The sequence below is a fragment of the Scyliorhinus canicula genome, chromosome 10 (genome assembly GCF_902713615.1).
Source record: "Scyliorhinus canicula chromosome 10, sScyCan1.1, whole genome shotgun sequence".
Classification (NCBI taxonomy): domain Eukaryota; kingdom Metazoa; phylum Chordata; class Chondrichthyes; order Carcharhiniformes; family Scyliorhinidae; genus Scyliorhinus; species Scyliorhinus canicula.
This window is the reverse complement of record NC_052155.1, coordinates 14,249,666-14,276,180: the sequence shown is the minus strand read 5'-3', so window position 1 is coordinate 14,276,180 and position 26,515 is coordinate 14,249,666. Positions and strand designations below refer to the sequence as shown.

Below are 26,515 nucleotides of genomic sequence, written 5' to 3'. Positions count from 1 at the left end.
TTCTACTCCTTTCCCCCCTTCCCTTCTGAGCAACAGGGACAGACTCCGTGCCAGAGGCCCGTACCCCATGGCTTACCCCTGGTAAGTCGTCCCCCCCACAAGTATCCAAAACGGTATACTTGTTACTCAGGGGAACGACCGCAGGGGGTCCCTGCACTGACTGCTTCTTCCCAGTCCCTCTTACAGTTACCCATCTATCTCCAGTCTTTGGTGTAACTACTTCCCTGAAGCTCCTATCTATGACCCCCTCTGCCTCCCGAATGATCCGAAGTTCATCCAGCTCAAGCTCCAGGTCCCTAACACGGTTTTTGAGGAGCTGGAGTTGGGTGCACTTCCCACAGATGAAATCAGCAGGGACACTGACGGCGTCCCTCACCTCAAACATTCTGCAGGAGGAGCATTGTACTGCCTTCCCTGACATCCCCTCTAGATTAAAAAAAAAACAAGAAAAAGAAAAAGGAAAGGAAGAGCTTACCTGATATTACCTCAAACCCTGATCCCGCTGAAAGGTAAGCAAATTTAAAGGCACTCACTCACCTTCACGACAGGCCCCTGCTCCCGCTTCCCAACCACCGTGGGGTGGGGGGGTTGGTTAGAGGAGGAGGTAGGGTGGGAAACACTCACAAAGTGTTTCGGGTTTAACTGTCACTTGCCAACAGCCCCTCCACAAACCACCTTCAACTTAGGCTGACCGCACTGCACGTATGCAAATTTCCCCAGAACAGCTGATCAGTAGCTCTGCTCTGCTGCCCTCTGCTGGTTGCTTGCCTTTACTCAAACTCCTTGGGTCTTCTTCGCAGGTTCACCTTCAACTTAGGCTGACCGCACTGCACGTATGCAAATTTCCCCAGAACAGCTGATCAGTAGCTCTGCTCTGCTGCCCTCTGCTGGTTGCTTGCCTTTACTCAAACTCCTTGGGTCTTCTTCGCAGGTTCACCTTCAACTTAGGCTGACCGCACTGCACGTATGCAAATTTCCCCAGAACAGCTGATCAGTAGCTCTGCTCTGCTGCCCTCTGCTGGTTGCTTGCCTTTACTCTTTTGTAGGCCCAGAACAAGACTTACCTCAGGTTAACTTTAATTTTACCCAAGGATTGATATTTTCATGAGGGCATCTTGAATATAAGAACATAAGAACTAGGAGCAGGAGTAGGCCATCTGGCCCCTCGAGCCTGCTCCGCCATTCAATTAGATCATGGCTGATCTTTTGTGGACTCATCTCCACTTTCCGGCCCGAACACCATAACCCTTAATCCCTTTATTCTTCAAAAAACTATCTATCTTTACCTTAAAAACATGTAATGAAGGAGCCTCAACTGCTTCACTGGGCAAGGAATTCCATAGATTCACAACCCTTTGGGTGAAGAAGTTCCTCCTAAACTCAGTCCTAAATCTACTTCCCCTTATTTTGAGGCTATGTCCCCTAGTTCTGCTGTCACCCGCCAGTGGAAACAACCTGCCCGCATCTATCCTATCTATTCCCTTCATAATTTTAAATGTTTCTATAAGATCCCCCCTCATCCTTCTAAATTCCAACGAGTACAGTCCCAGTCTACTCAACCTCTCCTCATAATCTAACCCCTTCAGCTCTGGGATTAACCTAGTGAATCTCCTCTGCACACCCTCCAGCGCCAGTACGTCCTTTCTCAAGTAAGGAGACCAAAACTGAACACAATACTCCAGGTGTGGCCGCACTAACACCTTATACAATTGCAACATAACCTCCCTAGTCTTAAACTCCATCCCTCTAGCAATGAAGGACAAAATTCCATTTGCCTTCTTAATCACCTGTTGCACTTGTAAACCAACCTTCTGTGACTCATGCACTAGCACACCCAAGTCTCTCTGAACAGTGGCATGCTTTAATATTTTATCGTTTAAATAATAATCCCGTTTGCTGTTATTCCTACCAAAATGGATAACCTCACATTTGTCAACAATATGTATCTTTTTAATTCATTCATTAGCTTAGGCATTGCTGACTAATCCAACAATTTGTTGCTCTTCCCTAATTGCCCTTGAGAAGGTGGTGGTGAGCTGCCCTTCTTGAACCGCTGCAGACTGTGTGGTCGGTGCACCCGCTGTGCTGTTAGGGAGGGAGTTCCAGGATTTTGACCCAGCGACAGTGAAGGAACGGCCGATATATTTCCAAATCAGGATGGTGAGTGACTTGGAGGGGAACCTCCTGGTGGTGGGGTTCCCAAGTGTCTGCTGCCTTTGTCCTTCAAGATAGTAGTGGTCGTGGGTTTGGAAGGTGCTGCCTAAGGAGCCTTGGCGAGTTTCCACAGTGCATTTTGCGACTGTGTGTCGGTGGTGAAGGGAGAAAATGTGTGCGGAAGGGTTGCCAATCAAGCGGGCTGTTTAGCCTTGGATGGTATCAAGGTTCTTGCACGTGGTTGGCGCTGAACTCATCGAGGCAAATAGAGAATCTATACAATGAAGGCGAGGCCAGACAATGATTATAGATCGAATATTAAAATAGAAAATGCTGGAAAAGCTCAGCAGGGCTGGCGGGCACTGTGGAGAGAGAAAGACAAAGTTAATGTTTTGAGTTCAATATAAGTCTTTGTCTTCATCGACTATTCCTTCCCGAGTTGACAATTTCTCTCCCTTACCATCAGGTGACATTTCGGGAACCGTGGCGACATACGGTTCGTCCAGGAACTGGGGTTCATTGTCGTTGATGTCCTGGACTTTAATCATGAACTCTGACTCTGGTTCTACATGCTGGTTGGTTGCTCTGTCCACCACTTGAGCTCGCAGGATGTAAAATGGCTTAACTTCTCGGTCCAGCTTCGTTATGAGGTAAATGTCTCCGTTGTCCTCATTGATGGTGAAGATAGTCCCGGCTCCATCACCTGTCAGGTTGTATCTCACAGAGCCATTACCATTGTTCGAATCTGAGTGGAGCTGTAGCTGTAATTCATATAAATAGTTCAATAAATATCAAATAGTTACTTGTCGTTACAATAGTGACGAATCGTTGAACAAATATCTTTGAAAGCACCCTCCAAACCTGCGACCTCTACCACTCGAAGGACAAGGGCAGCAGGTACACGGGAAACCCATCGCCTGCAAATTCCCTTCAAAGCCACACACCTTCCTGACTTGAAAATATGTCGGCCGTTGCTTCACTTTCACTGGGACAAAATCCTGGAACTCCCTCCCTAACAGCACTGTGGGTGCACCTACACCACAAGGACTGCAGCGGTTCAAGAAGGCAGCTCGTCACCACCTTCTGAAGGGCAGCACGGTAGAACAGTGGTTAGCACAGTTATTTCACAGCTCCAGGGTCCCAGGTTCGATTGGGTCACTCTCTGTGCGGAGTCTGCACATTCTCCCCGTGTTTGTGTGGGTTTCCTCCGGGTGCTCCGGTTTCCTCTCACAGTCCAACGATGTGCGGGTGAGGTGGATTGGCCATGCTAAATTGCCCTTAGTGTCCAAAATGGTTGGGTGGGGTTATGGGGATAGGGTGAAGGTGTGGGCTTGGGTAGGGTGCCCTTTCCAAGGGCCAGTGCAGACTCGATGGGCCAAATGGCCTCCTTCCGCACTGTAAATTCTATGATTCTATGAAATAGGGGTGGGCAACAAATGCTGGTCGAGACTGCATTGCCCACATCCCATGACCGAATTTGAAAAAGGAAAGGCATCTTAGCTTCGAAGGGGCTTCGGGGAAACAGATGTTTGTTTTTACTTTGCTTCCTATATCTGCTGTAATGCCATGGTTAAAGTGCACGACTGTTCTCCGGTCAACACTGCAGAGCACACCAGTAGCTGTAAACATGTAGCACAGGGCTAGATCACTGGCTTTGAAAGCAGGCCAGCAGCACGGTTCGATTCCTGTAACAGCCTCCCCGAACAGGCGCCGGAATGTGGCGACTAGGGGCTTTTCACAGTAACTTCATTGGAGCCTACTCGTGACAATAAGCAATTTTCATTTTCATTTCAACTTCATTCCCCAGCTGATTGAATTTAAATATTTCCAAAGTTAAGACGGAGGTGCACGGAGGTGAAGAAGCCCAAACAATGCTGCACCAAAGTCATGCTGACACTAAGCAGGTGTATCACTGGAGGTTTCATCACATGACCTCGTGTCCTGACACCAACCCCACCATCCCCCCCACGGAGGCCGGGATTCTCTGGTCACGCTGGCAGCGCACCCCCGCCCATGGGTTCCTCAACAGCGTGGGGTGTCTTCCATGGGAAATCCTGTTGACAGCGACAGGAGCAGAGAATCTCGCCGCCAGGGAATGGTACGTCGCCCCACCCCCTTTGTCGAGGTGTATGAGGCGGGGGGGACCAGAGAACCCAGCCCAGGATTTCAGTTATATATCGCTTTTCGCACCCAACACCTCAAGGTGCTTTGCAACCATGAAATACGGGCGAAATGCAGCAAATTTATGCACAGCAAGCTCCCAGAAACAATGATGCGATAATGACCAATCAATCCATTTCTCAGTGATGTTGGCAGAGGGATAAACATTCATCAGAACACAGGGAAATAGTTCCCCTGCTCTTCCTTGAGGACCAGAGAATCTTTCACATCCGCCAGAACAGGCAGATGCCGCCTCAATGTAATGGCAAACACGAAAACCTGCACCTCCAGCCGAGGCTCAGCGCTGCCCTGGAAAATCAGCCGTGATCTTCCGGGTCACGCCTCCGGAATGGGAGTTGAACTTGGAACCTCCTGACTCCGAGGCGAGAGTGCGACCAACCGAGCTATGGCTTGTTCAGCCATTTTGGCAGGCAGTAAGGATCTGGAGTCACAGCGAAGGATGGCAGATTCTTTTCCCTGAAAGGCATTCGTGAAGCAGATGGATGTTTGCAACAATCGATGAAAATGAAAATCGCTCATTGTCACGAGTTGGCTTCAATGAAGTTACTGTGAAAAGCCCCTAGTCGCCACATTCCGGCGCCTGTCCGGGGAGGCTGGTACGGGAATCAAACCGTACTGCTGGCCTGCTTGGTCTGCTTTCAAAGCCAGCGATTTAGCTGAGTGAGCTAAACCAGCCCCTGATCATTGTCATGTTCACCATTACTGGGCGATGTACCATCAATTCACTACAAGACGATGATAGCGAAAGAACATCGGCTTTATTATCCAAGAACTTGCCTGCCTGTGACTGCTGTAACAACTGAGCGCCGGCCCCCAGGCGGCCGGTCTATATACCGTCCGGGGGGGTGGGGGGGGGGGGGGGGGGGGGTGGAGCCCACCAGAGTTCCAGAACAATACATGGAAGGAGATCATATTACCATTCCCTGGCCATAGGCCACAGTACTATACAGACAACTTATATTATGGTGAATAAATACACCACACTGGGGCTCGCTTTGTGTTCCAGATTTATTAATTGAATTAACACTTCACCAGCTGCCTTGGTGGCATTTGGACCCATGTTCTCAGAGCATTAGCTTGGGCCTTTAGATTGCCAACCCACTGACATTGGCACGACACCACTGTCACAATCAAATGAGGAGGGGAGTCGGAGGGTTCCCCTCTTTTCTCCCTCTTCGATTTGCTGCAAGAGATTTTTATTAAAACCTGCCAGTTCCATGAGTGTTTAACTGTTTACCTGCCGTGACTATAAAAGATGCACACAGTCGGGTTTACTCAGTCTTTAACAGAAGAAGGAATAGCTTTCATTGTACTTAACCTGCTTTAAGTGATAAAAATGCCCTGGATTTCACAGGCACGCACGCACTTTAAATTCACACAAACACACACCAATAGATTACAGAAGGAGGAGACTAGATTATTTCGTTTAGAGTTTGATAACATTAAAGGGGCACATGACTTCAGAAGATTGGTAATTTGGCTGGCTTCATGCTGGATTTATTGGCCCTGTTGAGGTGGTTTCAAGTTGTCGACAGAAGATTTCTGTATTCTTCAGGAGACAGCAGAATCGGGTCGAGTTATTTTAAAGATCTCTCTCTGTGGCCTGTGGATAGTCAAAACTCAGAGACAGGGTTCCACTTGCAAACTGGATGGATGGAGAGAGAGAGAGAAAGAGGAAGAGAGAGAAAGGATGCACTCCATGATCTTGTTCCTTCCAAGTCACAGCTGCTTGTCCTCGTTGGCAGAGAAAGGAGGCGCTTGAGACACACAGAGGGTTGGTTTATCACATGACCTCTCTCCGACTGCCCAGTGACCCAACAATGGTCACGGCTAATGTATTCTAGTTACCTTGATTAGCTCATGGCTGCGGATTCCTCTATCAGCCAGGGCCCCACTGTCTGAGGGATCAAGTCTAATGGTTTGTCTCCACCCAATCCAGTACCCAGGAGGCCATCCGGGACACCTTGGTAACGGGACAGGAGTATCCCACCATTTATCTGTTTTAAGGCAACTGTTGCTGGGCAGTTTTACACAGGTTGTCTCATGTTGGACTGTAGAAGGTGCAATGATGGAAATTCGCAGCCTTCTGTGACGGTGAGCTCAAGTCACTGGAATGTGGCTTCAATCTTATACCCCAAAAATAATCAGTCAGAGGCTTTCAGCCATTAAACTCAAATATCATTCTTTGACGGGAAGCGTGGTCTCGCAAGACCACCATCTCGTAACTTTATCCTGGAGATTAAGCTTCCGTTCCTGGAGGCTTCAGGTCGTTCCTGGAGAGTTGAGAACACAAATTGTAATCGACACTGGTAAAGTACAGTGGTCTGCTCTGGGGTTGTACACAGCTCACTTTTCCCATCCAGAATGAGGTGGATTTTGATGGATGCTGCATATCGCTCGGTGCGCAGTCAAAATCACTTTACGTCAATGTGAATGTGCAGTGTAGCTGCACCTTTAATAGGTGATTACATATGCTTCCGAAACACGTTTATTCCAATTCAGTGACAGGAAGTAATCATCCTCAAGATCCCAATTGCCCCTCAATGCGGAACACATTTCAGGCGAACGCGGTTTGCACAGAGTTTGAGTCACGATGTCAGGAATTGTAGATTCTGCTGACACAGCGGCACAACTGAAATTTGTATTTTTCACCTTCTCTGCACACTGTCAGTCAGCGAAACTGGTGAAGCAGCTTCAGGATCAGGAAAGCTATGATAATATAAAGGCTGTCACTGTCAGAGGCTTCTGAGTTTATTTTGTGTGGGGGGGTTGGGGGGGGGTGGTAGTGGATGGAGCCAAAGTGTAGCAGCAGATTTTCAGATGTCTCAAGACCTTGGGATAGCAGGCTTGAGTTTTTTTGCATGACTCTACCCAGAGCTGTGCCAATCCTATACTGGGTATGGGCGAACAATAGGGTTGATTGATTGATATTTATTGTCACGTGTACCAAAGTACAATGAAAAGTATTTTTCTGCGGCCAAGGGAACGTACACAGTATGTACATAGTGTCATAATATACACACAGGTATATGATGGAGTGCAGACAGGCAGTGATTGACACACAGATGACCAATGAACACACAGAACACAGCAGCCAATCACCAGACAGGACACGGCCACTATAAAGCCAGAGGGCACTAGTTTTCCCGCTCTCTTGGGATCCAGCCTCTGAGACAGTCAGAGCCAATGAGAAACAACTAGAACTTACACCATGCGCTAGTAAGATAGTCTGGTCAGGTTAGCCTCAGGTCTCCAGTCAACTCAGCACAGTGTCAACCCACAGTTAAAGTATGTATGATAGTTAAGAGTTCAATAAAATCGAGTTGCATTTCTTCAAGTGTTGGAAGCCTGTCTCTCTCACTGCTGCAGTAAACGCAGTCCTCGCAGACCCAGCTTACCGAACACATCATGGTACCAGTGAGTCATGTATGAGTTTGACGGGCCTACCTTGAGATAGTCTGCCTTTGACCAGCGATCAGCCATCCGGGAACATGGACAGCGTCCGCACTCCCCCGTCGCTCCGCATCGCCGGCAACCTCGGTGAAAACGGGAAGATTTTCAAGCAGAACTTCCAGCTGTATCTTGAAGCCACCGACCTCGAAGCCGCATCGGATGCCAGAAAGATTGCTCTCTTCCTCTATACAGCCGTGGACCACGCTAGCCACATCTTTAACTCCCTCACCTTTGCTGAAGGTGAGGACAAGACAAAGTTCAAAACAGTCCTGCTGAAGTTCGACAGCCACTGTGACATTGAAGTCAACGAGAGATTTGAACGCTATGTGTTCCAGCAGAGGCTTCAGGGTAAGGATGAACCTTTTCAGTCCTTCTTAACCCATCTCCGTATCCTTGCGCAGTCCTACAACTACGGCTCCACTTCCGATTCCATGATCCGCGACCAGATCGTTTTCGGGGTCCACTCGGATCCCCTTCGCCAGCAGCTCCTTAAAGTTAAGCAGCTCACCCTTAACATCGCCATCAAGATATGCGTCCTACACGAGCACGCTAATAACCAGTACTCCCATATCAAGGCGTCAGAGACGGCGCAGCAAGGCCCCCACGATGCGGAGCGGGTGCAGGCCGTAAAACAGCTCCAAAGCCTGAGTCTAAATGAGGACGGCCATTTTGCGTGCTTTTCCTGGGCTCCTGCGCATGCATGCCACGACCAAGGGGACGGCAAAGCCGACCACCGACCACATCGTTCGACCGCACCGCGCATGCGCAGTGGCTCACGGAGTGTCCTGATGTCAGCGCAAGTGTTGGAGACCTGTCTCTCTCACTGCTGCAGTAAACGCAGTCCTCGCAGACCCAGCTTACCCAACACATCACATAGTAAACAAAAGAATCATGGACAGAGTACATTGACAATGGTACATCAACAAATAATGATTGGTTACAGTGCAGAACAAGGGCCAAACGAGAGGAGCAAAGGGCATTGTGAATAGTGTTCTTTTTTTTTTTTTGTTTTGTTTTTTAAATTTAGTGTACCCAATCATTTTTCCAATTAAGGGGAAATTTAGAGTGGCCAATCCACCTAGCTTGCACGTTTTTTGGGTTGTGGGGGCGAAACCCACGCAAACACGGGGAGAACGTGCAAACTCCACACGGACAGTGACCCAGAGCCGGGATCGAACCTGGGACCTCAGCGCCGTGAGGTCGCAGTGCTAACCCACTGCGCCACCATGCTGCCCGTGAATAGTGTTCTTACAGGGAACAGATCAGTCCGAGGGGGAGTCGTTGAGGAGTCTAGTAACTTTGGGGAAGAAGCTGTTCCTGTGTCTGGATGTGTGGGTCTTCAGACTTCTGTATCTTCTGGAAGGATCGGGAAGAGGGCAATTCCTGGGTGTAAGGGATCTCTGACAATGCTGTCTGCCTTCCTGAGGCAGTGGGAGGTGTAGACAGAATCAATGTGGGGGTGACAAGCTTGTGTGAAGGTTTGGGCTGAGTTCACCACACTCTGCAGTTTCTTGTGATCTTGGGCCGTGCAGTTGCCACACCAGGCTGTGATGCAGCCGGATAGGGTGCTCTCTATTGCACATCTGTGGAAGTTTGTGAGAGTTGATGCATTCATACCAAATTTCTTTAGCATCCATAGGAAGTAGAGACGCTGTTGGGCTTTCTTGACTGTTGCATCAACGTGAGTGGACCAGGACAGACTGTTGGTGATGGTGATCCCCAGGAACTTAAAGCTATCGACCATCTCCACTTCGCAGCCATTGATGTAGACGGGGGGGGATGTCGTGCTACATTTCCTGAAGTCGATGATCAGTTCCTTGGTCTTTCCAACATTTAGAGAGAGATTGTTTTCAGTACACCATGCAACCAAGTGATCAATCTCCCTTCTGTAGTCTGATTCGTCGTTGTTTGAGATGCGACCCATCTTGGTTTACCAAGTTTTGAAATAGGCACGAGTTGATTTATCTTTTCAAGAAAGGCTTCTTCAGGGATTAGCACTGTTGGCCCACAGCGCCAGGGCACCATGTTCAATTTGGGCCTTGGGTGACTGTCTGTATGGAGTTTGCCCCTTCTCCCCGTGTCTGCGTGGGTTTCCTCCGGGTGCTCCGGTTTTCTCCCATGATCGAATGATGTGCTGGTTAGGTGGACTGGTCGTGTTAAAATTGCCCTTTAGTTTCCACAGATGCACAGGTGAGGTGGGGATATGGGGATAGGATGGGGGAGTCAGCCTCGGTGAGGTGTTCTTTCAGGGGGTCGGTGCAGACCCAATGGGCTGAATGGCCTCTTTCTACACTTCAGGGATCCTATGGATTCTATGGATCTGCTCAAGAGGCAGCCAGTGTCAGTCATTGCATAATAAATGACAAGGTAAACATTCAGCATAATCATTCGTGCCTTTGTTACCTCTTGACTCGACTGTTCCAACATTCTCTTGGCTGGTCTCGTATTTTCTACCCTCTGTAAACTTGAGGTCATCCAAAACTCTGCTACCCTTGTGCTAACTCACACCCAGCCGCACTCCCCTATCACCCCGATGCTTGTGGACCAGTGTTGGCTCCTCGGCCAGCAAAGCCTTTGATTTTAAAACTCTCACCCTTGTTTTCCAATCCCTCCTTTGCCTCGCCCCTCCCCATCGCTGTGATCTTCTCCAACCCCTCAAGATGCCAAAGCCATCTGCGCTCATCTGATTAGATCTAGTTGCGAAGAATGGTCATGGGTTTGAGAGTTAGCCGTTCCTCGCCACACATGGGACCTGATGAGTATACCCGGCATCTTTTGAATTTGCTCCTCCAAATCTGTCCTCTGAAACCTGCCCGCTTTTAACCGCTTCACCATTGGCAGCCATACCATCAGCTGCCTGGGCCCTAATCTCTGAAATTACCTGTCCCAACATCTCCTTCTCTTCACCTTGACCCTTTAAGATGCTCCTTCAAGCCTACATTGATCTGCGCTAATACATCCAGATGCGACTGATTGTTATATTTTGTTTTAGAATGCTTCTGACATGTGCACAGGGATGTTTTATGATATTCCTTCCTTCAGGTGCCAAGTTCTCAGAGGGTTTTGCTGACCAGGGACTGCCATTGGATTGGTCCATGATTATGCTGTCAAAGTACACAGCAGTGGTGTGCCTTCTCCAGTGTTTCTGGGCAGGAGAGTCTCCCGTTCTTACCAGCACTTTGAAATTGCTGGGTCCGTGGCCGTGCGGCCTGCGGACACCGTGCCGTGAAACATGGCACCTGCCGCTCACGGACCCGGCTGCAAAACTGTGCCCGCCCCCCCCCTTTAGCCAGCTCACGTGCCGCGGACCCATCCCACAACAGTGACCCCAGCCCATGGCAAAGACCCCACTGCCTGTGGATCGGCCATCCCCCAACTTTGTCGACCCTGGACTGAGTCCGCAGCCTCCACACCGAGTTCCTGAAGGATGTGACCACATGCAACCCACTCGGGAACTCGGCCGGTCGGGAGTGGAGCATCGGGGGTGGGCCTCAGGCAATGTCTGAGTCCGCAGCCTCCACACCGAGTTCCTGAAGGATGTGACCACATGCAACCCACTCGGGAACTCGGCCGGTCGGGAGCGGAGCATCGGGGGTGGGCCTCAGGCAATGTCTGAGTCCGCAGCCTCCACACCGAGTTCCTGAAGGATGTGACCACATGCAACCCACTCGGGAACTCGGCCGGTCGGGGGCGGAGCATCGGGGGTGGGCCTCAGGCAATGTCTGAGTACGCTGCTTTGGAGAAGGCAGAACATCGCGAAAGCGCTGCTGCCCCAGATTCGGTCGTGAACGGGGATTCTCCGGCCAGTCGCCAAACGCGATTTCACTGGGCACGGTGCCCAGAAGCGATTCACTGTCCCTTGCCATGCATGGCGGGGGCTACATGGGATTACATTGAGAATTCCGCTATCTCGCTTCCATTTTGTGCGGGCGGCCCGATATCGAGGTCGGCGGCTGCCCGCTCTCCCACAATGCAATTCTACCTCCCCCAACACCACAGGATTTGCTTGCTCTTTATAACAGAGCCCCCACCAAGGTCCCTCCATAACAGAAACCTCCAGCATAGACACCCCCATAACAGAGCCCCCCATCCAAAGACCTCGCCTAACCCAGCCCCTACCAGAGACCCCCTCATAACAGAGCCCCCCCACAACAGAGACCTCCCGTAACAGAGCCCCCGACCAGAGACCCCCTCATAACAGAGCCCCACTACCAGAGACTTCCCATAACAGATCCACCCGACCAGAAACCTCCCATAGCAGAGCCCCCCTCACAACAGAGACCTCCCATAACAGAGCCCCCTACCAGAGACCTCCCTTAACAGAGCCCCCCTACCAGAAACCCCCTCATAACAGAGCCCCCCTACCAGGTTCAGTGAAATTGAGGTGGGTGGTGGTGGATTGGCAGCTTCCACTCAGCCAGCTGTCTGGATTCTGTCATTCTGTCATTTAATTTCCCTTCATACTTGAATGGATATCAAGTACCCTGCTATGTAACTGACCACAATGGAACTAACCGCAATATTTAGAAACATCTAGCTATGATTGACAGCTCTTGACCACATAAAAAGCAGTAGAATGCTCTCACTTCCTCTTTTTCTCTGCAGAAAGCAGAAAGTCCGAGGGCCAGAGAATCATGGAGGTGTGGAGAATCTGGTGCCCAACTTGTCAATCGGATGCACCAGCGGGGCACCAGAGTTTGGGAAAAGGATCGGCACTGCCGTTTTTTTCCCCCGACACTGGATTCTCCTTCACATTAGGAACTCTGCTACACGAGGCAGGAGGTGGAGATTCCAGCCCCCATGGGTCAGCTGCGACCTAGCTGATAGCTCTCCTGCCTCTGAGGCACAAGGTCATAGATTCCAGTTCTACTCCATGACTTCAGCTTAACGTTCTCGGCTAACACTCCAGTTTAACGACGGGCCTACTGCTTTGCTAAAAGTGACATCTTTTGGGGAAGAGGTTATTCCAAATTCCTCTCTGCGCTCTCTCGCGTGGATGTAAAAGACACCACACCACAATTTTGAAAAGAGCCAGAGATCACCCCCCCCCATGTCCCAGCCAATAATCAACATGGGGGGGGGGGGGGGGTGTGGTGATCCACTGTGTAATTGTGTGTGTGCCTATATTAGGGGATGTACAGTAGTACCTATACTAGCTCCGCCCACAAGGAGCCGTATAAATATGCATGACTTCTCCTGAGCAGCCATTCTACCAGCTGCAGTCGGAGGATAAACATCGAACTGTAATAAAGCCTCTATTGTACCCATTCAAGTCTTTAGTACGATTGATAGCGCATCAGGGGGAAAAAAACGAGATGACCTGGTCATTATCACACTGACTGTGCTTCAGAAATTGCTTTTACTGGCTGTAAAGCGTTCTGGACCATTCATTGCTTGTGAAAGACTGCAGTGTATAAATATAAGTCTTTTTTTCTTGAACTCATCTCAAAGCAGTGACCTACCTTGCCAATGTGGAGTGGCTCTGTTCCAAGGTACTCTTCCAATACAAAGATTTGGTTCCACACCCATTTCTGTTTGACGTGTTGGTGAGAGTTAAGCTGATGGTTCACTTGCTTGTGTTCCGGGTGGACCGGAGTCATGAGGCAACAATCCAGCATCGCACATCCCATCAGGATAGCCCAGCATGCGTAGCGTCTCAGCATTCCCTGGCAGTCGTGAAGGTTGAGTTGCCGGGGCCAATTTCCCAAGGGAAAACTTTTTCCTGACAGGAATGTGCTAAACACCGATGCTGAACAGTTTGGAACGCACGGGGAGAACCTTGCACAGAATCTTGTCCCAGTTCAACTCTTCACATCACTGAAAGACAAAGGAACAAGAGATGTGACCTTCAGCTGCACCCATGATTTTTTTTATCATTAATTTGTTCATTGGGTGCAGCTGTCGCTGGAGAGACCAGTATTTGTTGCCCATCCCTAATTGCCCCGAACAAGGTGTAATGTTGTCTGCGAGACAATAAGTAAAGGTAGAAAATGTTTTTGCACATCCAGCCACCAGTCAATATCTCATATCACCGCACACAGTGAGGATGAATGTGGTTCAGAAACGGGCAATATCCGTTCAGCTGGCCATTATAAACCTCTCCTGATTTTAATTTCCAATATCAACCAAAGTCATAATTACCCCCAGGGAGTGAAGAGGAAACCTAGTCTTCAGAGGGTGCTGTAGCGGAGTGGTGCTGCCTTGGATTACTGATCCAAAAATATGACTTTGAATCCCGCCAAGGTGGCTGCTGGGGAACTTAAATGCAGTTAACTGAAGAACTTCTTCAGTAAGTGTATGTATCAGTAAGAGTGACCATGAAGTGATTGGATTATTGGAAATACCTATCTGTTTCAACTGAAACGAACAATGCTCTCTGCTTATCCTGTCTGCCATATATATTCACCTGGTTCATATGGCCATCTGGTAAATAATGTCCTTCAGGAAAAGGAAATCTGCCTTTCTTATGTGGTCTGACCCACATGTGACTGCAGACCCACAACATTATGGTTGGCTCTTAACAGCCCCCTCAAGGGCAATTAGAGGCGGGTGGCAAGGCAGCACAGTGGTTAGCACAGTTGCTTCACAGCGCCATAGAGCAATCACAAAATCATCCTCCCCCCTCCCCTTGCCCTCCCCAACCCCGCCCCCCAACAACAGTCCACCGCCATCACTGCTCTTTACCCATAGCCCTGCCCAGTTCAATCTCCAATTAGCTATGCAATTCTCTTCTGAAAGAAAATGATTGACTCTGCTTCCACCACCTTGTCAGGCAGTGCAAATCTCACCGAATAAATGGTTTTTTTTTGCTTATGTTGCCTTTGGTACTTTTGCCAATCATCTCAAGAACCGTGTCCTCAATTTTATCAAATCGATATTCCCCAGAGTCAAATATCCCCCCCCCCCACCCCGATTTTGTTCAATGTGAGCTGCCAAAGGAGCTGGGAAGAGAGGTGTTGCAAAATGGTGGACATCGTGGTGATATTCATGGATAGCAACACCTGCTCCGTGTTGGGCAGAATAGTCTCCAGTTCTGCATGACGTCTTGACGCAAAACAGACCTAAACTCCTCCGCAACTTTAGCAATGTTCTTCATGGGATGTGGGCATTGTTGAGAAAACCAGCCTTTGTTACCTCATCCTGTTTTCACGAGGAAGGCTCTGAAGAGAGAGCTAAGAAGAGCCAGGAGGGGACATGAGAAGTCTTTGGCAGGTAGGATCAAGGATAACCCTAAAGCTTTCTATAGGTATGTCAGGAATAAAAGAATGACTAAGGTAAGAGTAGGGCCAGTCAAGGACAGTAGTGGGAAGTTGTGCGTGGAGTCCAAGGAGATAGGAGAGGTGCTAAATGAGTATTTTTCATCTGTATTCACGCAGGAAAAAGACAAAGTTGTCGAGGAGAATACTGAGATACAGGCTACTAGACTAGAAGGGCTTGAGGTTCATAAGGAGGAGGTGTTAGCGATTCTGGAAAGTGTGAAAATAGATAAGTCCCCTGAGCCGGATGGGATTTATCCTAGGATTCTCTTGGAAGCTAGGGAGGAGATTGCTGAGCCTTTGGCTTTGATCTTTAAGTCATCTTTGTCTACAGGAATTGTGCCAGAAGACTGGAGGATAGCAAATGTTGTCCCCTTGTTCAAGAAGGGGAGTAGAGATAACCCCGGTAACTATAGACCAGTGAGCCTTACTTCTGTTGTGGGAAAAGTCTTGGAAAGGTTTATAAGAGATAGGATGTATAATAATCTGGAAAGGAATAATTTGATTAGAGATAGTCAACATGGTTTTGTGAAGGGTAGGTCGTGCCTCACAAACCTCATTGAGTTCTTTGAGAAGGTGACCAAACAGGTGGATGATGGTAAAGCAATTGATGTGGTGTATATGGATTTCAGTAATGCGTTTGATAAGGTTCCCCATGGTAGGCTATTGCAGAAAATACAGAGGCATGGGATTCAGGGTGATTTAGCAGTTTGGAACTGAAATTGGCCAGCTGATAGAAGACAAAGGGTGGTGGTTGATGGGAAATGTTCTGACTGGTGTCCAGTTACTAGTGGTGTATCACAAGGATCTGTTTTGGGGCCGCTGCTGTTTGTCATTTTTATAAATGACCTGGAGGAGGGCGTAGAAGGATGGGTGAGCAAATTTGCAGATGGCACTAAAGTCGGTGGAGTTGTGGACACTGCAGAAGGATGTTACAAGTTACAGAGGGACATAGATAAACTGCAGAGCTGGGCTAACAGGTGGCAAATGGAGTTTAATGCAGAAAAGTGTGAGGTGATTCATTTTGGAAGGAATAACAGGAAGACAGAGTACTGGACTAATGGTAAGATTCTTGGTAGTGTGGACGAGCAGAGAGATTTTGGTGTCCATGTCCATAGATCCCTGAAAGTTGCCATCCAGGTTGAGAGGTTTCTTAAGAAGGCGTATGGTGTGTTAGCTTTTATTGGTAGAGGAATTGAGTTTCGGAGCCATGAGGTCATGTTGCAGTTGCACAAAACTCTGGTGCGGCTGCATTTGGAGTATTGTGTGCAGTTCTGGTCGCCGCATTATAGGAAGGATGTGGAAGCATTGGAAAGGGTACAGAGGAGATTTACAAGGATGTTGCCTGGAATGGAAGGGAGACCTTATGAGGAAAGGCTGAAGGACTTGAGGCTGCTTTTGTTAGAGAGAAGAAGGTTAAGAGGTGACTTAATTGAGGCATACAAGATGATCAGAGGATTAGATAGGGTGGACATTGAGAGCCTTTTTCCTCAGATGGTGATGTCCAGCAAAAGGGGACATAGCTGTAAATTGAGGGGAGATAGATATAGGACAGATGTCAGAGGTAGGTTCTTTACTCAGAGAGTAGTAAGGGCGTGGAATGCCCTTCCTGCAACAGTCGTGGAGTCGCCAACACTAAACGCATTCAAATGGTCATTGGATAGACATAAGGACGGTAAGGCAATAGTGTAGATGGGCTTTAGAGGGGTTTCACAGGACGGCGCAACATCGAGGGCCGAAGGGCCTGTACTGCGCTGTAATGTTCTATATTCTACGTTCTATGTTCATTGCCCCCTGAGAAGGTGATGGTGGTGAGCTGCTTTCATGAACCATGCAGTCCATGCAGTGTGGGTACACCCACAGTGCTGGTGGGGAGTTCCAGGATTTGATGCAGAAACAGTGAAGGAAAGGCGATATAGTTGGAAGTCAGGTTGGAGAGTGGCTTGGAGGGGAACTTGCAGGCGGTAGTGTTCCCATGCATCTACTGGCCTTGTTCTAGCTGGTAGAGGTCATGGAATACAATGTTGACAAATGTGAGGTTATCCATTTTGGTAGGAATAACAGCAAACGGGATTATTATTTAAACAATAAAATATTAAAGCATGCCGCTGTTCAGAGAGACTTGGGTGTGCATGAGTCACAGAAGGTTGGTTTACAAGTGCAACAGGTGATTAAGAAGGCAAATGGAATTTTGTCCTTCATTGCGAGAGGGATGGAGTTTAAGACTAGGGAGGTTATGTTGCAATTGTATAAGGTGTTAGTGCGGCCACACCTGGAGTATTGTGTTCAGTTTTGGTCTCCGTACTTGAGAAAGGACGTACTGGCACTGGAGGGTGTGCAGAGGAGATTCACTAGGTTAATCCCAGAGCTGAAGGGGCTGGATTATGAGGAGAGGTTGAGTAGACTGGGACTGTACTCGTTGGAATTTAGAAGGATGAGGGGGTATCTTATAGAAACATTTAAAATTATGAAGGGAATAGATAGGATAGATGCGGGAAGGTTGTTTCTACTGGCGGGTGACAGCAGAACTAGGGGACATAGCCTCAAAGGGGCTGGTTTAGCTCACTAGGGGCTAGTTTAGCTCACTCAGCTAAAATCGCTGGCTTTTAAAGCAGACCAAGCGGGCCAGCAATTCCCGTACCAGCCTCCCCGGACAGGCGCCGGAATGTGGCGACTCGGGGCTTTTCACAGTAACTTCATTGAAGCCTACTCGTGACAATAGCGATTTTCAATTTCAATTTCAATTTCAAATAAGGGGAAGTAGATTTAGGACTGAGTTTAGGAGGAACTTCTTCACCCAAAGGGTTGTGAATCTATGGAATTCCTTGCCCAGTGAAGCAGTTGAGGCTCCTTCATTACATGTTTTTAAGGTAAAGATAGATAGTTTTTTGAAGAATAAAGGGATTAAGGGTTATGGTGTTCGGGCCGATAAGTGGAGCTGAGTCCACAAAAGATCAGCCATGATCTAATTGAATGCGGAGCAGGCTCGAGGGGCCAGATGGCCTACTCCTGCTCCTAGTTCTTATGTTCTTATGTTCTTATGTTTAGAAGGCGCTGTCGGATGTGCCTTGGTGGGTTCCTGCAGTCCATCCTGTAGTTGGCACATATTGTTGTCATTGTGAACCAACTCATTAACAGCCTTTCTGCCAATGAGATTGAACAGCCTGCATATTAATACTGCTTAAAACCAGAAAATATATCTTAAAGTATCCGGAAATCAAACTCACGTCAAATTAATTCTTTGCGAGAATTTGAGCATGTAACGCAACGTGGTTTGGCATGTCCACTCGATTGGCTTAAGGTTTTATCATGGGTGCAAGAACCAGCTGAAATGGATTTCTATACGCGGAGTGCAATTTAACTAGATGGAAACAAAGTCCCATAGCACAAGCGTTTAGCTGAGAAAACAAGGCAAAAACGCCCCTCGATAGGGGGCCTCGGCGGGCAACACGTGGCTCCTCTCACTGGGACCCCGCAGTGTAGCAGCTCTCCAAGTCCCCAGTTCCCAACACATTATGGGAGGGTCCCCAGGCCCACCCTCCCTCCGCCAACATCCTCGCATGGCATCCCTGACCCAATCAACAGCGCACAACAAATGCCAGCTTGGAATCTTGGCAGGGCCCAACCTGGCAGTGCCCCTGCCAGCTGGCAGTGCCAGCCTGGTACCCAGATTGCACTGCCCCAGTGCCAGATGTACACTGCCAGGGTGTCAATGCCAGTTTGCCAGGGTGACCACAGCCATGCCAGGGCATGAAAAACACTTATTGTCACGGGTAGGCTTCAATGAAGTTACTGTGAAAGGCCCCTAGTCGCCAGATTCCGGCGCCTGTTCGGGGAGGCTGGTACGGGAATTGAACCGTGCTGCTGGCCTGCTTTGAAAGACAGCAATTTAGCCCAGTGTGCTAACCAGCCCCTGCCCAATTTATGGGATGTGGGCATCACCCTGCCCAAAAGGAATTTACCTGTGGACCTCCATTCCCCTGGAAGACCCCCATTTGTGGAGACCAGTACTAAATGGCGCTCGCCTGAGGTCACTGAGATGAGGGGGAAAGATCCCAATGCCTTGGGTACCTCGGGAATCTGCACATTAAAGTGAGACTAGCTGTCTCGATCTGATAAACAGATTTGCTAAAACATGATCGCAACATGTCACGAGATCGTGTTAGACCTTGCGAGGCGTTGCGAGGCGGGTAGAACCCAGGAGCGGGGTCTCCCGGCATCTATCGGCCATGCTGTGCCACGGCGAGCTGCTTTCAGTGCACAGCATGGTCGTAAAATCGCGCCCACGGTCTTTTACCGTGCTGATTTCTGCAATCAATTCCTGCCCGACTCTTTCAGCCAGGAAACAGCCAACATGAGTGGTGTTCAATATCTTCACTCCCACCTGGCAACTGAGTCCTGCTCTGGAATGATGTGAAGCCATCCGGAAACAATTCACCCTCAACTCAACCAAATAAAAATCTTCAAAATTGTGCAGGTGGTTCACTTAAGCTTGATTAATTTTCTGGCAATTCTGCTGAACAATTATTAATAGTTTACGGGATGTGGTCATCGCTGGTTAGGCCAGCATTTATTGCCCATCTTTAGTTGCCCTTGTGAAGATGGTGGTGGGCTGCCTACTTGATCCGCTGCAGTCCCTGAGCTGTAGGTACACCCACTGTGCTGCTAGGGAGGGAGTTCCAGGATTTTGACCCAGCGACAGTGAAGGAACGGCGATATATTTCCAAGTCAGGATGGTGAGTGACTTGGAGGGGAACCTCCAGGTGGCGGGGTTCCCATATATCTGCTGCCCTTGGCCTTCTAGATGGTAGTGGTTGTGGGTTTGGAAGGTGCTGCCTCAGGAACCTAGATAAATTTGTGCAGTGAATCTTGTAAACGGTGCACGCAGCTGCTACTGTTCGTTAGTGGTGGAGGGTTTGAATGTTTGTGGAAGGGGGAGCAATCAAGCGGGCTGCTTTGTCCTGGATGGTGTTGAGCTTCTTGAGTGTTGTCGGAGCTGCAGTCATCCAGGCAAGTGGAGAGTACTGTATTCCATTACACACCTAACTTGGGCCTTGCAGACGGTGGACAGGCTTTGGGGGAGGGGGTCAGGAGGTTAGCCACCCGCCCCATGATTCCTAGCCTTTGACTTGTTCTATACTGTTCTAGAAATAATTTGTTGTCAGTGCTTCAGACTTGGAGAGGTGGCAGCCATTTGCACACAGCAGAACTCCACAAACAGCACTCTGATATTGACAGGATAATCTGCTTTATGGTCAATGAAAAAATTCCGTCTGGGACATCAGGACAAACTTCCCTCCTTTGTTGTTCAAAATAGTGGCCATGGGGTCTTTGATACCTAAATGACACGTGTGGTTTAGCACAGGGCTAAATCGCTGGCTTTGAAAGCAGACCAAGGCAGTCCAGCAGCACGGTTCATTTCCTGTACCAGCCGTGCCGAAATGTGGCGACTAGGGGCTTTTCACAGTAACTTCATTTGAAGCCTACTTGTGTCAATAAGTGAATTTCATTTTGTAGGTGCCGGTTTAGCTCACTGGGCTAAATCGCTGCCTTTTAAGGCAGACCAAGCAGGCCAGCAGCACGGTTCAATTCCCATACCAGCCTCCCCGGACAGGCGCCGGAATGTGGCAACTAGGGGCTTTTCACGGTCACTTCATTGAAGCCTACTCGTGACAATAAGTGATTTTCATTTTTTCACATGGGGCTTTGGTTTAAATTCCATCCAAATAGAGGTACTGCATTAGCAGAGCAAAATATACTATCGGAGGGCAAACATTCAGAAAAAATCCAGCCGGTTGACAAATATTGGGCGGAACGTTACCGGAATGCCATGGCTCAGAGTGAAAGCTGGTGTGCAGCTCTCTAGTTACAAAGACCAGTTTCCTCTCCAGATTTTTAAAGGAAACAAGATGAGTGGGCATGGGTTACGCCATCCCTCTGGTGGGGAAGAGCCTGATAGACCCGGCACCCAGCTCCACACCTGGCTGTGGAAGGCGGGGGGGAGGAGGTTGGGGGCAAGGGGAGAGCCTGGGAAATCCCGCCCGAAACGTTGCTGTTATGTAGAATGCTGTTCCTCAGAGAGCAGTGGAGGCTGGGTCGTTGTACGTTTTATTTCAGGCTGATTGTTGATTGACAGGAGAGTCGAATGGGTAGATAGGAAATTGGAATTAAGGTCACAATCCGATCACCCCTGATCATATCAAATGGTGGAGGAGGGTCGAGGGGCCGAATGACCCACTACCTGTATTCATGCTTAAAGACCTAAACAATGGGCCGCAGGGCGACACAGTGGCTAGCTCTGCAGCCTCACAGCGCCAGGGACCTGGGTTCAATCTGGCCTCTGGCGACTGTCTGTGTGGAATTTGCACGTTCTCCCCGTGTCTGCGTGGGTTTCATCCGGATGCTTCGGTTTCCTCCCACAGTCCAAAGATGGGCATGTTCGGTGGATTAGCTACGCTCAAATTGCCCCTTGGTGTCCGAACGTTAGGTAGGGTCACGAGGGTAGAGAGAGGTGGGGGGAGGGGAGTGGGCCTGGGTAGGAGCTCCTTCAGAGGGCCGGTGCAGACTCGATGGGCCAAATGGCCTCCTTCTGCACCGTAGGGATTCTAAGATTCTAAACCTGAGTGGTGGCTGCAGTTATTTTGTTGACGATGATTCGAGATTGATGTTGTTGTATGATGCGTACTTTCATTTTTTTTATTGTAGCATTTCATTCCGGGTATTAAAAGGAGCAGAAAGGGCTGAGAATAGGCGTGCATCTCTTCTGTGTACAGTCCTTGGTGCATTTCGGATAATGACAAGATCTATATTTCATTAGGGAAAGAAATAGCTGGAAAGTACCCAATCTAAAGGTAGGAGCACGCTTGATGGCTGGCTCCCTGGGCAGAAATGAAACAAATAGCTTCTTTTGCTGGGCGACAGATAAATATTTCTTCCTGTGAATGACGTGGCTGCTATTTGAATGCACTCATCAACAAAATTATCATTTGGACGCAGGTAGTTTTGACAGTGGGTTGCCTGCAGGCTGTGCCTGCAGAGCAGGAGGCATCTCGGTGGGTCCTGTTGAGCCTGTGTAAAGAAGGAGCACTGAATACATTTTCTCCTCCATTTCCCACCTCTCCCAGCAGGGCAGCTGAATGAATTTAAAAAGCCAAGAGGCCGAAGGAGCGCAGGAAATAACCCCGCAAAAGCAACAAAAAAGAAATGAAACGAAAACAGCTGCACTGTTCTGCCTGTGAGTCAGTTAGAATTAACTGCCTCATCTCGTTCCCTGGCTTTTGAAATCCAATGTTTTTTAAAACAGACAAGGGAAAGATAGATCCTGGAACGCCAGCTCCTCCGCCTGTCAGTTTAATTGATGGCGTAAGTTGTCCCTTTGTGAGGGAACCTTTTTAAAAGATTCAAACGCATTACCTTTGGCTATCTCACGAGTGACGTCCATATTGCTGAGTGACGACGGCACTGCCGCTACTGACATACAGGAGCTCGGCTCAGCCGTGTTCGCCGCCCCGGCCTAATATAATAATCTCCCCACTACCCCCCCCACGACCCTCCCTCTACTAGTGGCCCCATCACTTTTTTATAATAGAATAATCTTTGCTGTCACAAGTAGGCTTACACTAACACTGTAATGAAGTTACTGTGAAAAGCCCCGAGTCGCCACATTCCGGCGCCTATTCGGTTACACGGAGGGAGAATTCAGACTGTCCGCATTACCGAACAGCATGTCTTTCGCGACTTGTGGGAGGAAACCGGAGCATCTGGAGGAAACCCACGCAGACATGGGGAGAACGTGCAGACTCCTCACAGACAATGACCCAAGCTGGGAATCGAACCTGAGACCCTGGCGCTGTGAAACAACAGTACTAACCACTGTGCTACCGTGCTGCCCAGATCTCTACTACTGGCCCTATCACTTATCCATCCACTGACTCCCCTGCAGTCAATAAATGGTTTATTTACACGTCTCCTGCCTTGCCAGCGTGCGAGCTGTTATTGATCTCCCCCCACTTCTCTCCCCCATGCGATTTAGCGACCTGTATTGAGAGGTGGCATTTAGCATTTCACTGCCTCCCATTCTTTCAGTAGAACTTAAGGAGAGTCAGCAGCAACGAGGGCGGAGGTCACAAGCTGACACATAGAACATAGAACATAGAACAGTACAGCACAGAACAGGCCCTTCGGCCCTCAATCTTGTGCCGAGCCATGGTCACCCTACTCAAACCCACCCTATACCCGTAACCCAACAACCCCCCCTCCCTTAACCTTACTTTTATTAGGACACTACGGGCAATTTAGCATGGCCAATCCACCTAACCCGCACATCTTTGGACTGTGGGAGGAAACCGGAGCACCCGGAGGAAACCCACGCACACAGGGGGAGGACGTGCAGACTCCACACAGACAGTGACCCAGCCAGGAATCGAACCTGGGACCCTGGAGCTGTGAAGCATTTATGCTAACCACCATGCTACCGTGCTGCCCCCAATGGGGCCTATGGGGGACAAAAAAAAAACCCAAAAGCACGAAGGTGCCATTGTTGCAGAAATCAGATTCAGTCGCCATCCAATTGTCCTTTTTAAATGAGGGTTTATACAGATTAGACCGTGAAACAATGGGGAAATGGTAATAGCATTGTTAAGATATAGAGTGAGCTCCTGCAATTTTGTTCTGGACAATTTATGCCCATGGTATGAATATCTCATAGACTTCAACGGAGCCCACACAAGTAAATAGGATTGAATTGATTCACAGCTCCTGCTTCCAAGTAGCCTTCCGCTTTCAGAATGTAAATAGCTTGGCTTTAACAACCGCACTCAAACAGCTGGGCTGCACAACTCCGCTGTGACATGGTACTACAGTCATACTCACTACCATTACCCGGTGGGGAGCAATTCGGATTGCGGAGCCCTTTTTTCCAACCCACCTGCGGATCTACGTCGCAGGGAGGGGGAGCAGTGATTATTCCCACTCCTGCACCACAGGAGATCGGCTGGTTTAGCACACTGGGCTAAAATGCTGGCTTTTAAAGCAGACCAAGGCAGGCCAGCAGCACGGTTCAATTCCCGTACCAGCCTTCCCGAACAGGCGCCGGAATGTGAGGACTAGGGGCTTTTCGCAGTAACTTCACTTGAAGCCTACTCGTGACAATAAGTGATTTTCATTTTCAATAGATGCGTTGAGTTGGCGTTGCATTGCCTTAAGCAATTGCCGCAACCTTCCTGGATATGTTACAGCGGCCTATTTGGCGGAACTATCAGCGTTCATACTCATTGTTCCGCTGAACCTGGCAGCAGCATATGAGCAGAATAAGGTGGAAATCCAGAAGCTGTTGTCAGTGTGTCTACGCTCCTCCAGTGGAGACACTGTTGAATTCCTTCCAGAGGACAATCAATTAGAAATCACTGAACTGATTAAAATGTCCACCTTTACTCTTTTAGTCTCACTGCAAAATCCTTTGAAAAGGTTACAGCTTGTTAAATGAGGTGTTACTGGGTTTTTAACAGTGTATAAACCCCATCATTTCTGCCCAATACCCTCACTGATTTGAAACAGCAATTTTATGGGTGGAATTTAATGGGTGGTGTTGTTACCTGCACTGCCACCTGAAGAGTTGGTGGGGATTGCATCCCGACGAGACTGACTACTCAATATTAACTGGCCGGATATCAAAGTTCCACCTCCCACACGGGTGTAAGTCCCCCTTCGGGTATCTGCCGGCCAATCGAGCAGCTCTGCTTTTCCCAACATCACCACGATGAGCAGTGGCTAATCTAAATCCTGGAGCCCAGCACCAGCTAAATGTGTTGGGAGGAGGCGTGGGATCCTCACCGTTCGGAGGGAGGCATAGCAGCCCTGACTAAACCCCCAACTCCCTCCATCCTCCCAGCTCTGACCCGACTGCCCTCCACTCGGCCCAGGCTGACTCCCAGCTCTCCTCCTACTCTACCCCCTCAGGCTCCACCACATCACATCCGACATATATAACTTGTACATTTACCCTCTACCTGGCTTGTCAAAGACATTTAAACTTGGCTGGGCCTTTAGCCTTAATTTACAGCAGTTAGTGCTGTACAAAGGGGCATGGCTTACTTACCTGCGACTGAGCTGCCTTCAACTGTTCGCCACAGGAGCCCATTGCACCACACCAATTCTTCCCGACCTGAGTCGGAAGATTGGGTGAGATACTTACTTATCTGGAAATCCAGCCATTCCTCAGAGCAGAGTAGCAAACCTGCTTGATTTCCACTCCACCGGATGTTACAGGCTGAGTGTGAGTCAACCAGCCTTGTTCACCAAAACGCTGCCTCTCTCATGAGGGACTCACCGATGAAGATCCCAACTCTCTCCAAAAGTCGCTCCAACTCAACAACAGGTCACCTCACAGGGTTTCAATCTCCTCTCCCGAGATTCCGCTCTCCTGAATTCCGGAGTCTGCACTCCAGCACCAGCTTCCGAGCACAACATCAGCTCCTTGGCCAAGCTGAGCAGAATACTGCTGCGTCAATGGGTTGCATTTGCCTGGATGACCAGCGACACTGAGTCATCAGCCCTTTTGCAGCCTCTTCCAATCACCAGGGCTTTCCGTAAGTCCTCTTCTTGTGTCAGTACCTCATCTTCTCTACCGTCAGGTCTGTAGTGTTCTTTGTGGTTCTAATCTGAGGATGGTTGGCATAGTGTTCAACTAGCTTTTATATTAAACAAAGCTAAAGAATTATTTACACTACTTAATTGGATTCAACACTTACTTGTATACAATAAGCAGTTGATAATGAACACTCATCTACTACTAATCTCTACACTAATACAATAACTATGATCTGCTCTCACTCACACTATATTCCCTGCAGTCTTTCTCTTAGCCTTCTCCTCAACACTTCTTCAGAAGGCTTAGCATCGCTGCTTTATATAGTTCTGCATCTAGATCTCTCGAGTGATTGATTTAGCCACAAAGGGCTGGATTCTCCGACAATGGGGCGAAGTGTTGACGCTGTCGTAAACGCCAGAGCATTTTACGATGGCGTCATCTGGCCGCTAGGAGCAGCGATCCTGCGATGCACAAGGGGCCAACGTGACATTAGTGTGCTTCACACAGCTCCAGCTGCCGATATGTGCCCCAGCACGGCCGGCGCGGGTCCACTCATGCGCGTGGGTTGCCGTCTCCGCGCCGGCCCCTGGGCAACATGGCGGAGCCCTACAGAGGCCCGGTGTGGAGGAAAATAGGCCCCCCCCTTGAATCAGCCCACCCACCAAACAGTAGGCCCCGATAGCGGGCCTGGCCACCGTGGAGGCAATCCGCAGAGTCGCGGATCCCCCCTGCCCCCCACCAGGTCGGTCCCCGTAGCCATAATTGCGAGGTCCTGCCGGGTAGGACCACACGCGAACAACGCCGGTGGAACACGGCCCAACTCGGCGGGCATTCGGCCCGTTGAGCGCGGAGAATTGCCGGAGTGGGGGGGGGTGCGCTTTGA

At 49.2% G+C, this 26,515-nt stretch overlaps 1 protein-coding gene across 1 annotated transcript in view; it reads right to left on the bottom strand.

Annotated features, from left to right (window-relative positions):
• The window catches only part of LOC119972235 (cadherin-7-like), a 134,352-nt gene that overhangs the window by 69,460 nt on the left and 38,377 nt on the right, over positions 1-26,515 (bottom strand). Inside the window, 2 exon segments of the mRNA XM_038808620.1 lie at positions 2,615-2,915; positions 13,251-13,605. Of these exon segments, the coding sequence (XP_038664548.1) occupies positions 2,615-2,915; positions 13,251-13,451 (502 nt within the window). The 5' untranslated portion in view covers positions 13,452-13,605.